This window comes from Solea senegalensis, linkage group LG14 (genome assembly GCF_019176455.1).
Source record: "Solea senegalensis isolate Sse05_10M linkage group LG14, IFAPA_SoseM_1, whole genome shotgun sequence".
In the NCBI taxonomy this organism is placed as follows: Eukaryota; Metazoa; Chordata; class Actinopteri; order Pleuronectiformes; family Soleidae; genus Solea; species Solea senegalensis.
In genome coordinates, this window is record NC_058034.1 from 1,718,245 (window position 1) to 1,739,188 (window position 20,944).

Consider the following 20,944-nt stretch of genomic DNA (forward strand, 5'->3'; position numbering starts at 1 on the left):
GACAAGCTCAGTTACAGGCTTGTTGCTAAACTGTTCGCCTCAGCAGGGATTCAGGATTCACAGCTGTGTTGGTTGTGGTGGCAGTTTTCACAGATGTGTTACTTCTCTCACTCACACTGTGCTGGCTCTCACGCTGTCATTGAAACCTAGAAGCTCTTAAACTCGTCTTTAATCTTGTCCTGCTTGCTCCCTCTTGTCTCATCTCCTATGTCTTCTCGGTTTCCACGCATTCTTTAAGTATAAACTCACCAGCGACTTCATTAAGTACACAGAACTTCACATGGAAGTGGCAGGAGTTGTATCTAGTGTGTGTTCTGCATACCTTTGGTTGAGACAAGTGGTTATTAAGGTAATTTTGAAGCAGGCTGACCATTCTACTCCTCAGTGAATCCTAGAGATGGTTGTGTATGAAAATCCCTGAAGTTCCTGAAATAGTCAGACCAACGACGTGCCACGTTCACAGACACTTAAATCATCTTTATTCCACATTCTAATGCTCAGTTTTTGCACATTAAACTGCAACAGGTCGCCTTAATCATGTCTAAATGCTCCGATGTGATTGGCTAACTGGATATTTAATTAACAGCAGTTGAAAAGGTGTACCTAATAAAGTGACCAGGAGTTTATATTGATTGATTAGGTTGAGATTATAGTATAAGATTATCTTTTGTTCGTCCCGGGCACATGTGCAGTGTTATCAGAGGGGTGTACATGAGTGTTCTCTCTCTCTCTCTCCCTCTCTCTGGTTCATACTATCTCTGTTGCTACGTCGTTCCTGAAATGGAAAGAATAAGAAGCGTCTCCTCCTCTTTATACCTCAGCTGTCGTGCCCACTTTCTAAAACACCGTGTCAGGTCTCAGTTATCGGATTACCGTGGACAAATTAGAGCTAGAATCAATAGAACAGTCACTGGTTTTGTTGATGTAGTGCAGTGGAGGTACAGAGGAGATGATATGACATGGATTGGTTATTTTGGCCCTTCACATTACACAATGACCAGAGTGAATAAAGAGCGTCTGGTCAGTGTCTCCTCTCGGTGCGACACCCTTATAAATACATGTCCCTGCTGCGTCTCTGTCCCATCTTTAATCATACGCCTCTCTCTTCCCTTCTCTCCAAACCTTACTGTCTTCTCAGATGAATACAAGATGAAAGGAGTGGAGGAGGTGAAGTACATGAGGGGAGAAGAAAACCGAGTGAATGCACGCAACCAGGAGAACCTGGTGAGAAACAAACACACACACACACTCTGACAGCCTGTCATCCACAAGCAGATGTAGACCTTATTCTGACAGTTCATCAGCTCATGCCTGTGTCCAAAGGCTGCTCACCAGACGATAGACACGCACACACACACACACACATACGTGTATTGTCTCCTGCACAAGTGCAAAAACACACAAGGCGGTGCCTCACATGCAGGTAGAGACAACATGCTAACATGTATGGAATGCTGATGGCTTGGTTGACTCAAAAACACAGTGTAATGTCATCACAGAGGTTATTTGACTGTTCGCTGCATAATAAGTTGAATAATTAATAAGTTGAGGTTTTCTATTTACCCTCCACAGGGTATGAAACTGACTGGAAGGTGTGGTAGTGTGCAGGGAGAGTCGGCTTGTTTGTTCAGTAAATCAGGTCATTCGACAGAGGGTTGAAACAATAACCATTGCACCTTTTTCAAACTTGATTTAATACCAAGAAACAGTGCCACCCTGCAATAAGTGTTATTACTACAGCTCAGCAAACATGCATCTGGACTTGTTGGAAAGGGCTAAGACATGCAGCCCCAAGGTGCATTCAAAGACCCTGGTAAATTAAATCAGTAGTCCAGGGTCCACAGTGTGTTGAGCTAAGAGAAGCGGCCCCAAGATGCATTCAAAGACCCTGGTCAATGTCATCAGTAGTGCAGCATCCACAGTGTGTTGAGCTTAGAGAAGCAGCTACATGATGCATTCAAAGAGCCTTGTAAATTAAATCAGTAGTCCAGGGTCCACAGTGTGTTGAGCTTAGAGAAGCAGCTACACGATGCATTCAAAGACCCTGGTCAGTGTCATCACAAGTGCAGGTTCCACAGTGTGTTGAGCTTAGAGAAGCAGCTACGTGATGCATTCAAAGACGCTGGTAAATTAAATCAGTAGTGCAGCGTCCACAGTGTGTTGAGCTTAGAGAAGCAGCCCCAAGATGCATTCAAAGAAGCTGGTAAATTTCATCAGTAGTGCAGCGTCCACAGTGTGATGTGTTTAGAGAAGCAGCTACGTGATGCATTCAAAGAAGCTGGTAAATTTCATCAGTAGTGCAGCGTCCACAGTGTGTTGTGTTTAGAGAAGCAGCTCCAAGATGCTACAATATGCATTCAAGAAATCTCGTAAATGACACTTCTGCAAACACAGATGCAGTCCACTAACTAAATGCTTGCTGCAAGCATTTTTCCTGTTCTGTTTAATAATATAATCACATTTATTTGACATATTTTATTTATACCCTTTCTATAAAAAGTCACAATGTCAGCTTTTCCCCCAATATTGTGCAGCCCTTATATTCTTGTATTTTAGACTCTAACTAAAATAAAACTTGTACTGCCGTGTGTGTGTGTGTGTGTGTGTGTGTGTGTGATACTGAAGTTACTAGTTTAGTACAATACTGAACTAATGTATTTAATTTCAAACTTCCAGTTGTTTGCTCATACTACAACATGTACACATACATATGTATATGCTGTGTCATGTGTATAGTATATAGTATATGCATGTACACATACATGTGTATGTGCTGCAACAACATTAAAACAGATAAGTGGTAATAACATGACTGGTGTATTGACATGTGACCCAGGTCATAGGACAGTGGTGCAGTGCCAGCTGGGTGTGGAGGTTATTAGATAAGACGGACCTGAAGTGGTGGCTCTCGCTGTGGCTGTGTGCTGATAGAAGTTGTTTGTTTGTTTGTTTGTTTGTTTGTTTGTTTGTTTGTTTGTTTGTTTGTTTTTGAAATAATGAAATTGTGTGTGTTTCAGGAGAAGAGTAATGTACAGCACAGGGGGAAACAGAAAGAAGTCGCTTCGGCGAACATCAAATCTAAGTAAGTGTGGAGCAGCAGTCCATCTCTGCACACACACACACACACACACACACACGATAATTAAATACACAGAAACAAACTTGGCATTGGACAATATAAAAATTAAATATAATGATTATCTTCTCTAAAATAACTGCGATTTACAGTATTATTGCAATTATTATAAAAATATACTTTCAAATCTTAACCCTAACTTCTATATTGGCAAGAAGCATGGGGGTTGCATCGTAGATGGGACACAATGATAAAGACTAGAAAGATGCAGGCTCCCCCTTGTGGCACCTCAAATAAATCAGTTGGCAAACGAGACGCCAAATATTAGCAATTTTCCTCATTCACCATTAACCACATATAAGGAACTCACCACACTCAACTTATTATGAGTGTTTTTATGTGATGTACGACTCAATCTTTTATGATACCATTCCTAATTCACACATACAGTATGAACTGTCTGTATATCCATATAGTTTCATCCTTATATTTGAAATAAACCAACATGGATGTGGTTTATTACAGGCAGTATTTCTTCCACAGATGCCTGTTCCAATGATTATGTGGTAATTATGGGACCATTAATAAATCAATGTGAAATGTGCAGGGCTCAACAATTAGTGTAAAATATCTATTTGGGTGATTTAGTTCTTGTTTTTGAACATGTTTTGGTTTGCTACACCAGAACATTATCACATGATATCAAAATATTAACTATTGCACTCTTACGCAAGAATGACAATTTAAAGATATTAACAATTATGTATTGCTTTTCTTAAATTGGTGTAGAATTATCAAACATAAAATGAATAAATGACAGTCCTTGCAATTTGCATAATATGATTTTAAGTAATATTATTTCTTTGTGTCTGGTTTGGTAACAATGTGTCGTGTATGTGTGTGTGTGTGTGCCCGGATGGAAACATTGTGTCACCGACTGTGTGTGTGTGTATATATATATATACTGTATATACACAGTATGTATATGTATACACAGCATGTATATACACTAATGTGTACATAGTTTGTGTGAGTATTTTACTTCTGGATGAGAGATTGAGTAAATACTTAATAAAATAATTATTTAAATTCCTCCGCAGGCTAACAGTCATGGATTTCTCACACTGCAGTACGCACTGTGCGTGTGTGTGTGCTGTGCAGGGGGTGTAATGGAAAATTCTCATGATGTATTCCTTGCCTCCCTTCTCCTTCTCCTCCCTCTCCAACTTCCTCTCTCCACCTCCCCCACGCGTCTCTCCCTCTCTGTTTCCCTCTCTCTGTCTCAGTATTCACACGTCGGAGAGCCAGCAGGAGTTTTTCAGGATGCTGGATGAGAAGATTGAGAAGGTGAAATGTGTTATTGTAACGTCACTGATGTACCGTACGTTAAGTCCGTTGGAAGTAGACATTCAAACACACAGAGTTTGCTCCACATGTGTGAGCGGGAGGTTCTGAATGACTGAGCAACTGGTTGTTGCTGAATATGCACGAGATTCCAGATTCAGCTGTGGGATTGTGATATGATTCATAGTTGTGTTAGCTCTGAGATATACAACAATATCACAGAGTATGAATACCTGAAGCTGGGGTAAGAGCGTGTTACTGAGGACCATTTATACTCCATATACGCGCAAAAGGAAGAGGCGGACGGAGCCTTTCGTCCATATCAACGAAATGGAGCGATACCACCGGAAACTGTGGGGGCAGCATAGAGCAAATGTTTCAATCAGTCAGGAAAACGCAGAAGAAGAGTCTCTATGGGTATTTAAAACTGGCGCCCAGAGATAGTAATGTTCCCCATTCAGTGGTCTTACATTCCTGCCACCGTGAAATCCACTTTCATTTCTGTCTATTTTGTTTTCTCTCGCCCAGTCAGCTGAGGGTGGAGCGCTGGTCTTTCTCCACCCTGACTGTATCATACCATTTTACTCTGGTACCCCAAGGGAAAGGTGCCAAACACGTGAACTAATTGTGGTAACAATGTGTCGTGTGTGTGTGTGTGCGTGCGTTGTTTTTACTTCTGTGGCCAAAACCTTTCCATTCAGTGGAAACATGATTGGATAAAGTGATGAACTGAAAAAGTTTCTCCCTCGATATACTGTGAGACTCCAGTAACACGCCACTATGATATATAATATATAATATATACACAATACAATTAAATGGAAATATGGCTTTTAAATGCTCAGTAGAGACTCATCTATACACTCATAAATAAATGTCCTTCCCGACGACTTTCTCAGGGAGTGATTTGTTTTATGTCGAGACAGACGGAGGCAACAGCAACGTTGTGCTAGTAAAGTGAGACGGGCCGCACACACAAAGTGTCAGAAGTGAATGTTACTGCTCGTGCAGCAGTTTGATGGGATAAATGCTTCTCGCCTCCCCGCTGCCCTGCTGCTGTATACACACAAACGCTCTGTCAGTCACATCTGATGGATGAAGGACGCAGCATGCAAATAATGTTGTGATTGTTTCTGTTCAACAAAGACCAAACAGAGGCAGGAGAATGACAGCAACAACAATCACGGTAAAAAAAACAGCAACAACCCAGTAGTCTGCACACTGCTGCATTAAAACCCCGTGTGAAGATGGAACGTCGACACAGACCAGCTGTTTCAATCAGCTCTTTAGAGGCGAACAGTCGATTTAGCTCCTCATCACGTCTGGAGAAGCGACACGACATAACTGCCCACCTGTCAGCACTTTCACTGCCTCATCCACTGTTTTGCAAATAGACGAGGTCATGTTACAAACGTGACTGAGTGTCGTGTGTGTGTGTGAGATTTAAGTCATTTAAAGTACGCTTTGACTTAAATGCACTGGGAACAATTTGATTGGGGGGAAAGGTCCTCATTTTCTCTCTCTCTTCTTTTCTTTTTCTGCAGGGGCGAGACTACTGTTCAGAGGAGGAGGAGGAGGAAGATGGGACATAGCACAGAGGCCCCCAGCATTCACCCCCGCAGTGTATGTGTGTGTGCGTGCGTTGGTGTGTGCTTCGTGTGTGTGTGAGAGCAGAATCAGTGTTTTACCTGTAGGATTGTTTATATGATAGGACACTATGTGTTGGGATGAGCAAATGTGTGTTTAATGAAGACGTGGCAAAGATAGTATTTTAATCACAAGTGAAAGAGTGTGTGAGGGGGCGGGGTTAATGAATGAAAGACGGAAAGACAGACCGAGAGAGTGAATGGGATCTTCAGAGACGGCCGACAGCCCTCCTCTCTTAACTCCTCGTCCTTTCAGGCCTCTGAGGTGACAACACAGACGAGAGGGAAGGAGGAAGAGATGGAAGACAAAGTTCTGTGGATAAGGAGGACCGGCCTCTGTCGGGTCAAACTGATTTCTTTTCTCCACGTCCCTCCGTGTTTGTCCGTCTTGCCTTCCACGGTCTGATCCTGAATATTTAACCCTTGCATTTTGGACAAAGGAACTGCGCAGATATGGAGGCCGTGTGAGGACAAACACTGACGTTGTTTCTGTGGCTGTGTGGGGGACTGAGTGGACGCACTAGTGGAGAAGGAAGGGAGAAGATGCTGTAAGCAGAGGAGTTTCGTAACGCCGCCCGGATCCACACAAAACCTTTTTTTCTTCTTTTTTTTTTGGGCCAGCCGGGGCCACAAGGGACTGAGAGAATGAGTGAGTGAGGATGAGGAAAGAAAGAGGGAAAATTGTGGGATATTTTAATAAAACGAGAGTAAGGAGCAAGATTTTAGCAAGTCTAAACTACCCCTGCCTTCTGAAGTCAAGGACCCTTTTGTTATTTCTTTTTCTTTTTTTAAATTCACTTATTTCTTCCCTTTTCTGATGTTTCTTCCTCTTCACTTTGTTTTTCGACTCATGGCGTCCTACACACTGTATCCTCACCACCACCATCATCATCATCATCAGTGTGCTCACCTTCCTCACCACCACAGCAGGCAGACATACTGAGGCTGTGTCTCAAACCGATCCGCCCTCATTTACACACCGTAACGCAGCACATGCTGTCGTGTTTTATTGTACAGATTATTACACACACACACACACACACTCTCTCTCCGACACGTCTACATGTACATACAGCACACACACACACACACACACTATTGTATTCTTTAATTTCATCAGAAGACGTCATGTGCGTCGATCAGAAAAGAAACTTTAAACCTCTGTATTTTTGGTTTGTCTCAGTGTTCTCACACACACACACACACACACACACACACGCTTAGCCACTGATGCAGCAAAAGTAAGTGAGGATACGTGGTTGCCGTGGAGACACAGACCTGATCACGTTTTTGTTTTGTTTTTTAATTGTCATCTATACTGGATACGTTCTGTTGTATTATTTTGAATACCTTTTTTCTATTAAAAATACAAACACAGAAGCTCTTAAGGATGGACTTTGAGTAAGTGTGTGTGTGCGTGCGTGCACGTGTGTGTGTGTGTGTGCGCGTGCGTACTGTCATGCCAGCAGTGCAGACTGAGTGTGAAGTCAGTCCATTTCCCTGTGGTCATGCAGTCAGAGCTGACTCACTCAGCAGCAGCAGGGCTATGTTCTGCCACCTGCAGGTACAACACAAGCACTGCAGTATGAAAGCAAACGAGTGTCTGATTCAGTCAAACCATTATCGCAGTGTTTGTCTGGTTTTACTATATTTCCACTGACAAACTAAACTGAAAACTAATTTATTTGACAGTTTATGAAAAAATAATTATAATCACTTTCTGGTGAACTAACTCACCAGAAAGTGATTCTAATTATTATAAGGCGACAGTATTATCTCTTTAAATGTACTCATCCACTGTAACTTTTAGCACAGAATGCAAAAAAAGTTCAATTGCATACAATATTACATGCTACTGGCCTCATAAAACAGCATGTTTTGTCTGAAGACCTTCCTTTCCTTCCGTGTTTCATGTCCAGAGTAGAGTTGAAACAATGAATCGATTACTAAATGAATCGACAACTATTTTGATAATCAATTAATCGGTTCAAAGCTTTTTTCATGATTAAAACCAGATTTCGGATCAGGTGCAACAGCATTTGTTTCTCTTTGAAGTCAGATACATACATGTTATATGCCAGAGATCAGCAAGTAAATGTGGTCGTAATTGAAGTAATTGAATATTTGGCAGGGCCACACGGTTGGTGTAGTGGTTTGCACTCTTGTCTTTGCAGCTTGAAGACCAGCGTTCGATCCCCGTTTGGAACAAGGGTCTCTCTGCATGACGTTTGCATGTTCTCCCCGTGTGTGCGTGGGTTCTCTCCGGATTCTCCGGCTTCCTCTCACAATCCAAAAACATGCAATATGGAGATTAGGTAAATTGGACACTCTAAATTGACCATGGGTGTGAGAGTGAATGGTTGTTTGTCTCTATGTGTGTCCCTGTGATGGACTGGCGATCTGTCCAGGGTGTGACCCCGCCTATTGCCTTATGTCAGCTGAGATTAGCACAGCTCAACCCGTGACCCTGGATGGATGTATGAATATTGGGCCAAAACATGGTACCTTCATCAGACAAAGTGTCTTCAAACAAAAACCCACGTTTGCTGCCTTTAGCTAACAATAGAATAAAAGCTCTGTAATAAATTTGTGAAGATAAGCAAATAATTTAAGGTCAGATTTTTAAATCATCTGCTGGGCCAGATCCTGACACTGGCGGGCCAGTTTTGGCCCGCGGACCACCAATTACTGACCACTGTCATATCCCTTTAAAGTCCCTTTAAAGAATAGTGCTGCATTCAAGGTCAGTGCTACTGTAGGAATGTATGAGTGTTTTTCTTGTTTTTTTTCTCAGTGTTTCTGGGACCACAGTCTGGGCCACTAAGGCGTTGCTTTTGGGCCACATGTGGTCCACGGGCCACCATTTGAATCGGCTGGAGACACCATATATACTCCTTAAATGGTATTTACAGTTCTGTTTGTGGCACGACGTCACAGCGCATATTCAAATATCCTCAGAATCACTGTATCTGCAGCTTCTGGTGATGAGTGATCATACGTCGGCGCCATTAATGTGAGTAGCAGCAACTTCACACTTATTCAATAATCTAAGAAGGACGCAGATTATTTGTCTAGTGGAATAAGAACAACACTGACAATAACAGCACAGATGCTGTGTGTGTGTGTGTGTGTGCGTACATGTTCTTGTATGGGCGTCTTTCTAAGGACCAAAAAAACTTGTATAACTAAGGAAGTGAGGACATTTTGGCAAAGTGAGGACATTTTGGCTGGTCCTCATTTTTTGACAAAAATGGCTTTTATTGTGTTAAGACCTGGTTTTAGGGTGGAGGCTAGGTTAAAGGTTAGGGTTAGACACTCAGTTGTGATGGTTAAGGTTAGGGTAAGGGGCTATGAATGTTATACAGCTGTGTGTGTGTGTGTGTGTGTGTAAGCTACAGTAGTAAAAACCACAGAGTTTAGACCTGATATCTGTTTATATCTGTTCTAATATACATCCTATTGGGACTGGATCCTGAGATGCTGTGAGTGTCAGTGGTTGGACTGATTTTCAGTAGCCTGACTGCTCCTTAATGAAGCGTACGCAAGCCACACACTCATAAACTCCTTCTTCACCTCACATGACTCATTCACAGGGACACATACGGTTCCGATCAGCAGCCTGTGAGACTCCCTGTGGACTGGGTCCCACAGCAGAGCTGAGCTGAGCAGAGCTGAGTTCCCCCGCACAGAAATAAAAATGTATTGGAAGCAGCTGAAGAGAGCGAGGTGGGCACGGTGGGAGCGAGAAAACAAGGAGGGATGAGGGAGTTTGCAAAAGTGAGAATGTGAGAGACGGGAGAGGGGGTGAGACGGATGTTGCCCGTTAACCTCAGGCAGGAATATGGACCTGAAAATGTTCTTTCCACCCTGACGCAAGTGCACCATTAAAGAGCCCACACCTCCCTTTGTGTGTGTGTGTGTGTGTATTTGTGCTTTGTGAGGACATGTTGGCAGGTCCTCATGTCTTTAAAGGGCTTTTTGGGGTTTAGGACCTGGTTTTATGGTTAGGGTTAGGGTTAGGCACTTAGTTGGGATGGTTAAGGTCAGCGTAAGGGGCTAGGAGGTAATACATTATGTCTATGAGGGTCCACACTGTGAATGAAGCACAAACACGTGTGAGTGTATGTATACTTGTATTTGTTACCTTTTAGGATATTTTCTGGCATATAAATCCTCAAGTTTGAGGGGGTAAGGGATTAACTGGTTATGGTTAACGGTGACTGTCATAAATGAATGCAATTCAATGTGTGTGTGTGTGTGTGTGTGTGTCGTTGCTGTTGTTGTTGTTGTTAAGTGTGAGCGTCCTTGTTGGGTACAGCCTGTTCCTGCTGGAGTGTGATTTCAGTCCTAAATCTTCTGTTAATGATGAGAAATCTCTCGTCTGAATTTCCAGCACAAATACATATTTTATACATGTTAATATTTAATAAGTCAGATGCATTATTTGTTGTGGAGTCAATCTGCATAATAAAACACCTGCCAGTCAGTGTAGGAGTCTGTTTATACTCGTGTAGGTCTTTAGGTGTGAAATGGTTCATAGATACAATAGCATAACTTAAGTAAAATAAAAAGTAAAAACAAGAGAAAAGGAGTTGAAGGTGAGGACTCGACAGTCAAACTGTTCATATTAGTTATTATTGTTTAGATGTTTATACATTTACTGGTGTTTTATGATGATTATATTAGCGCAGCAACAATTCATCTAGCACTCAATGATGGGTTAGTGATGTTGTTTTGGTTGGTGGATGTTAAATTGTATTATTGTCGGACAATTTATATCAGTAATTTATATCAGTGTGGGATTTAGTTGTTCCTTAATCCAGGGGTGTCACTAAAACGACCGGGGGCCCAGACTAGAGGAAAAGATTGGTGAAAAAAACTCTGGGTGGACAATATGAGCTTAAAATTATAACACAATATTCCATCATAATATGACAATAAAGATATCCAGTTTGCTACTTCTGCCTTAATCCCTTAATCTTTGTAGCTGTATATTTTGATATTCAAACAGTTTGAGTGTTTCTCTCTAATCTCAGCTTCTCACATGTGAATGTTTTCTGTTTGACAATAAACTGAATATCTTGTGTTTTTTTGGACAGAATAAGACACTGGAGGACATCCCCATGTTGAGGTTTGGGGATTACGATCAACAGTTTTCACCACTTTCTTCTAATTTATGGACTGGAAATGAACTCATTGACAAGTGAATCCATACTAAAAAACACAGCCCTAGAATTCTACATGTTAGCCCCACAGGAGCTTTTTTCTCTTCATGTTTTTAATCCATTCATATAGAGTCGGTGTGTCCATGCAGCTGTAGCAGCCTCCACTCTTCTGGGAAGTCTTTCTAAAACATCTTGTGGTGTATTGGTGTCATTTTTGCCCATTTATCCATTAGGACATTACTGCTCAAAGTGGAGGTTGTGGGCCAAAGTTGGCTCGCCTAAATGTTTCATTTGGCCCAACAGACTCTTCTTTTTAAAAAAGTAGTCACTGGTATTGCAATTGGTCATTTGTGCAGTGATTCTCAAAAGTTTATACCAAGCACCACATAAAATACTGAGTACCACTAATGTTGAAATACAGAGGTGTAAATAGACATTTCAAAGGAGGCAGATTTATTACAGGTTTGCCATTCACCCATTCACATTCACTCACACAGTGTCTTTCATAGCATTCACACACTGCCAGCACAGCTGTCAGGAGCAACGTTAAGTCGACTAGAGGAGCTGGGAATCAAACCCGCAACCTTTCCAGTTGAAAGACGATGAGCTACATTATGTACCAACACCTATCTATTCATTCCTCTGTTTCGTCTGTCGGGAGCAGAAGAAACACCACAGACAGTTCAGCAATGAGAAAAACATCAGAAATAACATTCAATACTTAAGAATAGATGGTTCAGGGTGAGCAACACCACGGCTTAAAAACACAAAATAAATAAAAATTAAAGTGCTGGATTAACTGGATTTAAAATGGATACAGTGTAGGGGAGAAAATAAATTCATAAAATAAACTAGAGAGGGCAATTTGTGCGGAAATTGCAGTGGGATTTGTGCCCGAGCTGAAGCCAGTCTGGCACGCTGCAGTCAACTGGTATGAACGAGAAGCTGCAACGATGAGTTCAAGTTTCTAACTGACAGAAGCTGAAAAGTGGTGCAAATGTGCAAATGTGCATGGCTTCAAAATGCAGAGGAAAGCTGTATTCAGACGGGAGAGGCTCTGTCTGAATGTGTCATGTAATCATTACCGGACAACGACTTTTACCTTGGGTAAATAGTTCCGGAAAAGTGACCCCAGGTAATACTAATCCCATGCAAACAGACCAGCTATACATTTGTGTGTGAATTATCCAACATATCGTGTTTACAAGTAGTTTTCTGCAGATTTTCAAGCATGGAGGCACTTGAAGACACGTCGGTGCAAAACCTTGAGAGCTTTCGGCATATGACAACCACAGTTTGGAACAGGTCGAAAAGCACTTGTCAGAGGCACGGGAACTTCCGATTGCTTTAGGTAAGTGCCTATAATGACATAAGCACCAGTGTTCCTCAGTCCTGGTCCTTAGGATCCACTGTCCTACGTGTTTTAGATGTTTCCCCGCTCCAACACACCTGATTCAAATAATCAGCTCATCAACAAGCTCTGCAGAAGCCTGATAGCGACCCATTTATTAGAATCAGGTGTGTTGGAGCAGGGAAGCATCTAAAACAAGCAGGGGAGTGAGTCCAGGAGGATCAGGATTGAGAAAATGCCAATGACATCAACCAGTAGGTTATTAGTCAGTTAATATTAATTCAACCATATCTAATCTGTTGTAGGAGCAATTCCTGTGTTATGGATGTGACAGAACATGACATCATATGTGACAGGAGGTGACGGCGGTGCATAAATCCATTGTTCCCTTCCTTGTCCTGACATTTCTAATCCCGTGTGAACAGGCGGGTAATATTACAGATGTCCTGTGGTAAAATGACATTGCTCCACTAATCCCATGTGAATAGTGCTTATGTCCATTCTGCTTGATTTTTTTGGACAACTTTATTCACTGACAGCTCCTGTGACACGAAGAGCACGCCAACAAATACGATGCCTGGCTTTAACTCGCTGAAGCATGGCTGCTGTAGTTTGTGTATTTGGTGTTGCTGTCGTGCTGTTTTTCCTCTTTTGTTGCTGGAACAGGTTTTGGGGCATAATTATTTTTACAAGCTGAAACAGTGTGTGTGTGTGTGTGTGTGTGTGTGAACATGAACTGCCCACGCAGACAGTATGAGTCACTTCTGTGGGGGAAAGGGATGGACGACTGCCTGGATGCCCAGCAGGCCTTTGCTCAGTGTCTCAACTCTCTCCAGTAGAAGTTCCCGGCTGCTTAATGCCCACTTTGGACTAATCTACCTCGAGCAGCTCTAAACACATTCATTTACAAATGTTGTCAGCTCCAGCCTCTTAACCGCGGCCGTCTGTGTCAGTGTGGAAAATCTTTCCATCCATCTACTGTGTGCTTTAATCAGTGATTCAGCACTGGGCTGAATCAATGATTAAAGCATTATTAAATTAAACACAGAATATTATCATAAAGAAATCATTAGAACTGTGGACACAACAAGACATTTGATAACATCAGTTAGTCACCGCGTCTTTATTTATTGAACATGAGTGATGTGATCATTCATTCATTCATTCATACTGCTTTATCCTCCACATGAGGGTCGTGCAGAGCTGGAGCTGATCCCAACAAACGCAGGTCGTCCTGGACAGTCCATCACAGAGCCAACACACATTTACACCTATGTTGACTTAAGATTGTCCAATTCACCTCTACACTAGTCAGAACATGCATCTGCATGCAGAGAGACCCTTGTTCTGAGGTCGGGAACCTGGGTCTTCTCGCTGCAAAGGCAAGAGTTGCTTTGTTAACATTAGGCGTGTATGTTGACCGACTGACATCCAACATCTCCATGACGACGCCTGTTACAAGCAGAAAATATCGCTCAAAACATGAATTTTGATGCACATATTAACATCAGCAAATACAGTGACACCTTTTATTCTTTGTTCAGATATAAAAACTTAATTTTAATACATTTATTCATTTATATTCAGTGACATTTCACAGCCTACCTGCAGTACCGTTACGGTCCAATAGGGGACCGCGGCCCCCACTTGCTATGACTATGTTTTTGGACTGTGGGAGGAAAAAGAAAAGCCTTCAGCTGAACCGGATTTTGAACCTGCGACCTTCTTGCTGTGAGGCAACAGTGCTAGCCACTGGCCCACCGTGTATCCCCATGGTAACAGTTTCTGCCATGATTCAGCAGTCAACCACAAGACATGGATTGAATTCCCTGCTCTTTTTTGACCTAATGGCCAGCATGTGTCTACAGCTGGCAAACAAAGGACGCTTCAGCTAACTGACGCTGACACACTCAAGCTTCTGCACTTTCCAAAATAAAGAAAAGGAAAACGCTTGCAGTCATTAAATGAGATCCCGTTTTAAATCCTCGAGTGGACGAGTCAGACCTTTCAAGTGGGGAGTGTGCACATGATGACTGAAAACCACCATCCACCTGTATGTGGAGCTTCTCCTGCACATGATCCATACTCTGGTTCACCCTTAGGACACAGTAGTACAGTAGAAGCATTTGCATTCATGCTGCACACTCACAGAAGTGACCCACTTAAATCTCAGGAAGCTCACTGTTTTGTTTTTCCATGAACAAGCACCTGGACACATCTGCACCACATCAACAGCACATAAGTGTGACGGTTCAGCTGCATCGATTAAGTGACCAGCACACTCAGAAGGATGGAAACTTAAAAAGCACGATTGCCTCATGGTTTGGCACTCGGTCTTGTATTTTAGTGCAGTGTCCAGTAAAGTGGCTCTGACTGAGCTGCAGGAGATGGAGCTGTTTTAAAGAGGAACTACTTCAGTGTTCTCAACACTCTGAGCAGGATGAGAGGTTTCCTCTCACACTGTCTGGACTGAAGGAGCGTGTGAGAGTGTCCTTCAGGGATGAAGCAACAGCTCCACCTGCTGGTTCAGGGTTCATGATCAGCCTATTGTCTATTAAAGCTGTGCATCACAGTGACAGCCAGACGCAGAGGCATGAAGTCCTGAATCTCACGGACACACACACATAAATCATCATCACACGAGGGCACCCTTGGTCTCTAAAGCCTCACCAGACTCACTGCTCTCTCCATTATGGAAGGATGGATGGATGGATACCACTTTTTCACGTCTTATAACAAAATCAGTCATTTTTTTTCTCTTCTTTTATCCCAAAATAAGTCCACGTGACTCATGTCGTCCCTTATTCACATTCAGTCACGTCTCTTTCTTCATGTTCGATAAAGACGTGGTTGATACTAAGGGTGGGAGGGAAAGTAATACAGTGTAAAATAACGATATTTTACATGCTGATATTATATCGCTTTTAGGCACGAGTATGACATTTTTTTTGGATACCAACAAATAACATTTAACCTTTTGTTGATTAGCATTAAAAAAAGAAATCAGTTGACGTTTTCCGTCCACTAGATGGTGCCAAGTATCGCAATATCGTCATTATATCATATTGTGGTGCGACAGGCTCTTTATTTAATACTGGAGCATTTACGTTAATATTCATAGTGAAGCATGATTTTACATTATTATCTGTCCAATGTCTGATTCAGTGATTTGAACCTCAGTATCAGACTGATCGTCTCAGCTTTTCCCTAAAAAAAACCACACCAGTCAAGCACAGGTAACTCTGAGGTGGTGGGAGGAGGAGGCCCCTCAAATAAGATTCTACTTTGGGCCCCATAAAGTCCACAGACATAGATGTGCACCTCTGTATAATTATGAGTTTCTGTATGATCTATGATTGATTAGATTTTTGTGTCGTACTACAGGAGAACATTTCATTTTCTTGAATGTAAACTTCAAAGTTTCTTCTGCTGAGAAGAATCTATGTGATGCATATTTATCCCAGAGTTTCTCATCTGACATATTCCTCTATTTATTGACTCTACTCATGAAGGATCACAGCCCTGAGATTTAAAGGTGGAGCAGCCATTTAGTCTACACTTCCTCTACTTTCTGTGCAACCACAGTTTAACAATCCAAAAAAAAAAAAAAAGGTTGGCAGCTCTTGGATCATACATTTATCCCAAACATAAGTAGAACAAATGGTACGGTCCTGCTCTATCTGTCATCTGTACGTAGCTCAGTTACAGAGACAAATGGCTGCGTGTCAACAACGCGACCAAAATTACAAAGCAGACAGAGGAAGGAGAGCATGAGCCACTGCAATAATGAGAATGTATCGTAGACCGAGCGAGTGCTGGAGTTTGATCCTGGGCCAGAAATGAGCAGAGAGGCTGAGTTTTGTTTCAGTGCAGAACTAAAACACTTTTCCTTTTTATTGTTTAACGTTGAAGTTTAAATGGAATCAGACTCAGTTCTATTAAGAAGCTGACAATGGTTAAATAACTCTTTTATCTGCCGGCTTTTGTCTCAACTTTTTACACTTTTATTCCATAATTTGGAATCATACTCTAATATTTTATCCCTTTTTTCTGTCACTATTTATTCCTTTCGATGTGTTTTGCTTTCATCTCTTATATCTTTCTTGGTGGTATATTTTAAGAATCGTAGACGCCTGAAACTGTGCTGCTGGTTCTCCAGGTTTGGTCTATTTATCTCTCTATTTCCTCCCGTCAGAGGCAAACTGAACTCACCATAACGAAAACATCTAACCGCTGTGCCAAAACCAATCTGGCACCATAATACAAACATGCAATCATATTCTTTGTCTTTCAAACCTGTGTTTATTTAAGTGCAATATAAACAGATTTTTTTTCTGAATAAAAATTCATTCATTTCAATTATGTAAGTGTTTGTTTCGCCCTTTTTCCATTCCAGACTTCTGTCCCTAGAAATCTGAAAAGCGAGTCAGGACATGGTCAAACTCCTCCAGTCACCTGTGAACTCCTGATGATCCTGATCTCTAACCTCTGCTGTATAAAAGTCAAAGTGCAGGTTAGAAAAACCTTCCTCCAAGCAAAGTTATCTCTCTCTCTCTCTGTGTGTATGTTCATATTATGGTGTGGAATGAGTCTGAGCAGGTTTGTGTGTAAATGAAAGCTATGATTTTGTGGAAAGCACTAGAGGGAGCTGAGGTTCACGATGAGACAGAGTGAAAACATCTCTCTCCTCTTCAGTGACTAAGAGCATCCAGCAGCACACAAACATGGCTGCAAACTCCAATTACCTCAGAAAGAGAAGAGGGAAAACATTACCAGGTGGCAAAGATCCCAGCTTAAATAAACAGAGCTGAGTTGAGACAAGGACGCAAGTGAGCTGGCTTTAGTCGCCTTTACTCGTCTGTCTCATCGTCTGTCCCCAAACTATAATTAAAAAAGGTTACTGGAGGGTTACTGTAATCATATATGAGAAAACAGTGTCATATTATAATAGTGATGGAGGGAGCAGGAGGTGTTTATCTGTCAAGAACAGACTCTGTAATGCTGCAATTAAGTGGAATTCTGATTTTGGAAGGTGCTTTTTTTACTGGTTGCACGTTTGTATCACGGTGCCAGATTGGTTTTGGCACAGTTACATGTTTTCACTGTGGTTTGATAGACGTACTTTATTGATACTGAAACTGGGAAATGTTTTTCATCAAGAAATATATCAGAGATGAATGCAACATACATGAAGACAGGAAGTAGAGGAAATATTAAGAAGGAATACATAGCTCTGCAAATAGTATAATATAATATAAATAGTGCAAGTGTGTAGTTACAGAAGCAGATTTACAGCAGCAATAATGTTTACTTTTCGGTAAAACATTTTATTTGAATATTCTGCTCAGAAAGAAAAAGTTTGATATGACGTTTTGGCAAAATGGTTCCATGTGTGTCACGTCAACACACTTCCCCAGTGATTTGGGCAAAGTTCTCCTCAGGAGTCGAGAGCGTTGGTGGTGGTCATGTGCAACATAGTGAAAGACAGACACATTTGATTTTTGACAGATTCTTTGTTGTAATAAGGACATTCCATGGTGTTTTAACCCCTTGACAGGAGAGTTACAACAGGGTAAGCAAGACAGACAAGAGCCTTGGGGGCCCCGACCTGAGAGGAGCCCATGAGAGCAGCTGATTATAACTCTGTGATTGGCTGTTTCAAATCTTGTCCTTCTGTTATTTTTTTCCACTGTTGATATTTCTTTTGTTTATGTAAATGCTTGTATGCATATATGCAAATGAGAACATTTATGTTAAGTCATTTTAATAACGCTCTGGTTTGAAACCTTCCAAATAATCCCAATGACACTATAGTGTAGTTGGGTTTGGTGTAAGACTCCTGGTCTCATAAATTCTCCTTTATTGGAGGATGTTGTTGCTATGAGGACAAACCATGATCTATTTCCAACTAACTGCAGTCTTATGCAGGACATGGTGACCATAAGACAAGAACTTAGACATGTGAGAAACATCACCACCTCTAAGAAAACCACTAACTCCTGGTTATTCTAGAGAAGTTTCTCATCCCATGAAGACATTTTGAAGGATGTTGTGTTATTAATTATAGAAAACACCCTTTAACCTTTCCCTGAAAGACTTAATGTTTATTTATTCTGAATAAATCCAAAGCTTTGTTCCCAGCTTCAGAATAGAGGATTTAGCCCCTTCAGATAAATGTAATAAAAGCTTTTTCAGTAGCTCTAATATGTTTAGAAAGGAAAAAAGGCTGAAGTCAGAGATGGTGACTTCATGGTCTCCAGTTCAGCAGCTTCCAAGAGGCGTTCAATGCTCAGGACTTGATGGAAAAATTTAAATGAAACACTCAGGATGGAGGAGAACGGAGGAGAAACAGCAGACGAGCAACAGAGAAGTCAAATGAGAACATGGTGAGTTTCAACTCCAACTGTGATTAATAATAAGAAGAAAAGCTTTACTGTCATTGCACATAATAGTAGCACCCTATAAAACGCAATATACACACATCAGCATCAATAGATACAAAATATTACACAAAAATGTGTCAACGTTATTCTGTAACGTACACATGACAACAGTGTTTGCACATATAAGATAAACAGAAAGTGTTTTAATTCTCAGAAATGATGATAAAGATAAATCTATTTCGCTTAACATGGTTTGTAGGGTATAATTATTATAATCCTAATAATAATATTCTCTTATTTAACCTGAAATAAATCCCACTGAGATTAAGATTCAAATAAATAAATAATGTAAATGCATTTATTTAAAAGGGACATAATTGATGAACATATATCAATGTAAATATGCCAGAATTAGCCAAAAGGCTACTTTACATCTGTCGTCCATGGCAGTTTCAGACAAAAACAACAAATAAGAAAAATGACCATCAAACAATCGACAACAGTTTCAATGTGACACATGTTGGCACAACATAAATAGTCACAGATCTGATTCCTCTTCATCACTTGACATGGGTTTTGAATGGATTAAAGGTGCATTCTCTTTATTACAGCTGCAACATTATTCCAGATCTCACCTTTGACTGATAACTCCTGTTTACTGCAGGTCGTACGTCTGTGAGGTTTTGCACCATCGCCTCCAGTAGAGGCTCTGGTTACTTTTCCACTAATATATGATCGTGCCATGATGAAATTATCCAGTGTTGTTGGAGTTAGTCCATGTAGGATCTCATAGATGGAACAGTATTGTATTTCTAATGCATGAGACAATGATGGAAGGAAAGAGGCTTTCTATCTAATACGTTTAAAAGCTTTTTAAACAGAGATTCTGTTGATTTTAAGGTAGTCATGTTTGCCAGTGACCAGTTCGTGAAACAATATTCAGTTGCATTACTAGCTCTAAACTAAAAACAGTGACGTCTCAGAGAAAAACACGAAACAAGGACGTTTCTGCATGGAGTTTGCATGTTCTCCCCGTGTGTGCGAGGGTTTTCTCCAGGTTCTCCAGCTTCCTCCCACAGTCCAAAAACATGCAATATGGGGATTGTTTGTCTCTATATTGGCGTGTTTCCACTAGTGCTACTCAACTCGCCTCAGCACGGCACGGCAGGGTTATTTTGCTTTTTCATTAGCCAAAGTACCTGCTGCTTTTTTTAGTACCTGTTCCAAGCGTGTGATGTCATCAGACTGCCGTGCACTGATTGGTCAGAGTGTCGTCACTGGAAGAGTCACACGATCGTAAGCGCCGTGCTGTGTCACAGACCCTGCTGCTGTAATATTTAAGGACTGAACTAATGTTTTTAATGAACTGATTCTAAACGATTCAGTTACACTGAAAACCACTGCTTTGTGTGTGTGTCGCCTGAAAAAAGAAGTCACAGCGGTTTCATGCAGCCGTGCTGTGATGACTCCGCCCACGTTGAGGAGATACTATAGTAATGGAAAACCAACCAAACCGTGTAGAGGCGAGTGGAGGCGAGGCGAGGCGGTACTACAGTATGTAGAGGAAAAATGCCATTAGTGTCACTGTGACTGGAATCTGTGCAGGGTGTAACACTTTTTTAGGCCTTTCGCCCCAATGTCAGCTGAGATTGGCATAGCGCCCCCTGCCTTAATTAGTTCATTAATTAATGCAACTTAAAGTGTTACATTTGGCTACTCTGGGGTAGTGGGAGGGGCCCCCAAAATTGAATTCAGCTTAGGGCCCCATTAAGGATTGGGCCTGCACTGATATCAATTATACAGTATATAGTTCTATGAATAACAATGTGGAGATAAAAAACAAAAACACTGAACTTTCTATAAACCAGCAGGAGCGTAGAAAGTGTAAAAGAGTCCCCTCTTTTTCCCCTCCCTCGCCATGCTCCCTCCCTCTCCCACTCCCTCCCTCTGGTTCTCCCTCTCTCCCTCCCTCCTCTCGC

At 41.5% G+C, this 20,944-nt stretch overlaps 1 protein-coding gene across 2 annotated transcripts in view; it reads left to right on the top strand.

Moving 5' to 3' along the window:
- The window catches only part of zgc:92140 (uncharacterized protein LOC447854 homolog), a 32,538-nt gene extending 25,092 nt beyond the window's left edge, over positions 1-7,446 (top strand). Inside the window, exons 3-7 of one of the 2 annotated variants that reach the window (XM_044043181.1) lie at positions 1,139-1,224; positions 3,018-3,082; positions 4,363-4,423; positions 5,965-6,043; positions 6,323-7,446. In XM_044043181.1, coding sequence (XP_043899116.1) covers positions 1,139-1,224; positions 3,018-3,082; positions 4,363-4,423; positions 5,965-6,012 — 260 coding nt within the window. In that variant the 3' untranslated portion in view covers positions 6,013-6,043; positions 6,323-7,446. Of the gene's footprint in view, positions 1-1,138; positions 1,225-3,017; positions 3,083-4,362; positions 4,424-5,964 lie in introns of both variants that reach the window. The other variant, XM_044043180.1, reaches the window with a different exon arrangement.
- The last annotated feature ends 13,498 nt before the right edge of the window (positions 7,447-20,944 follow it).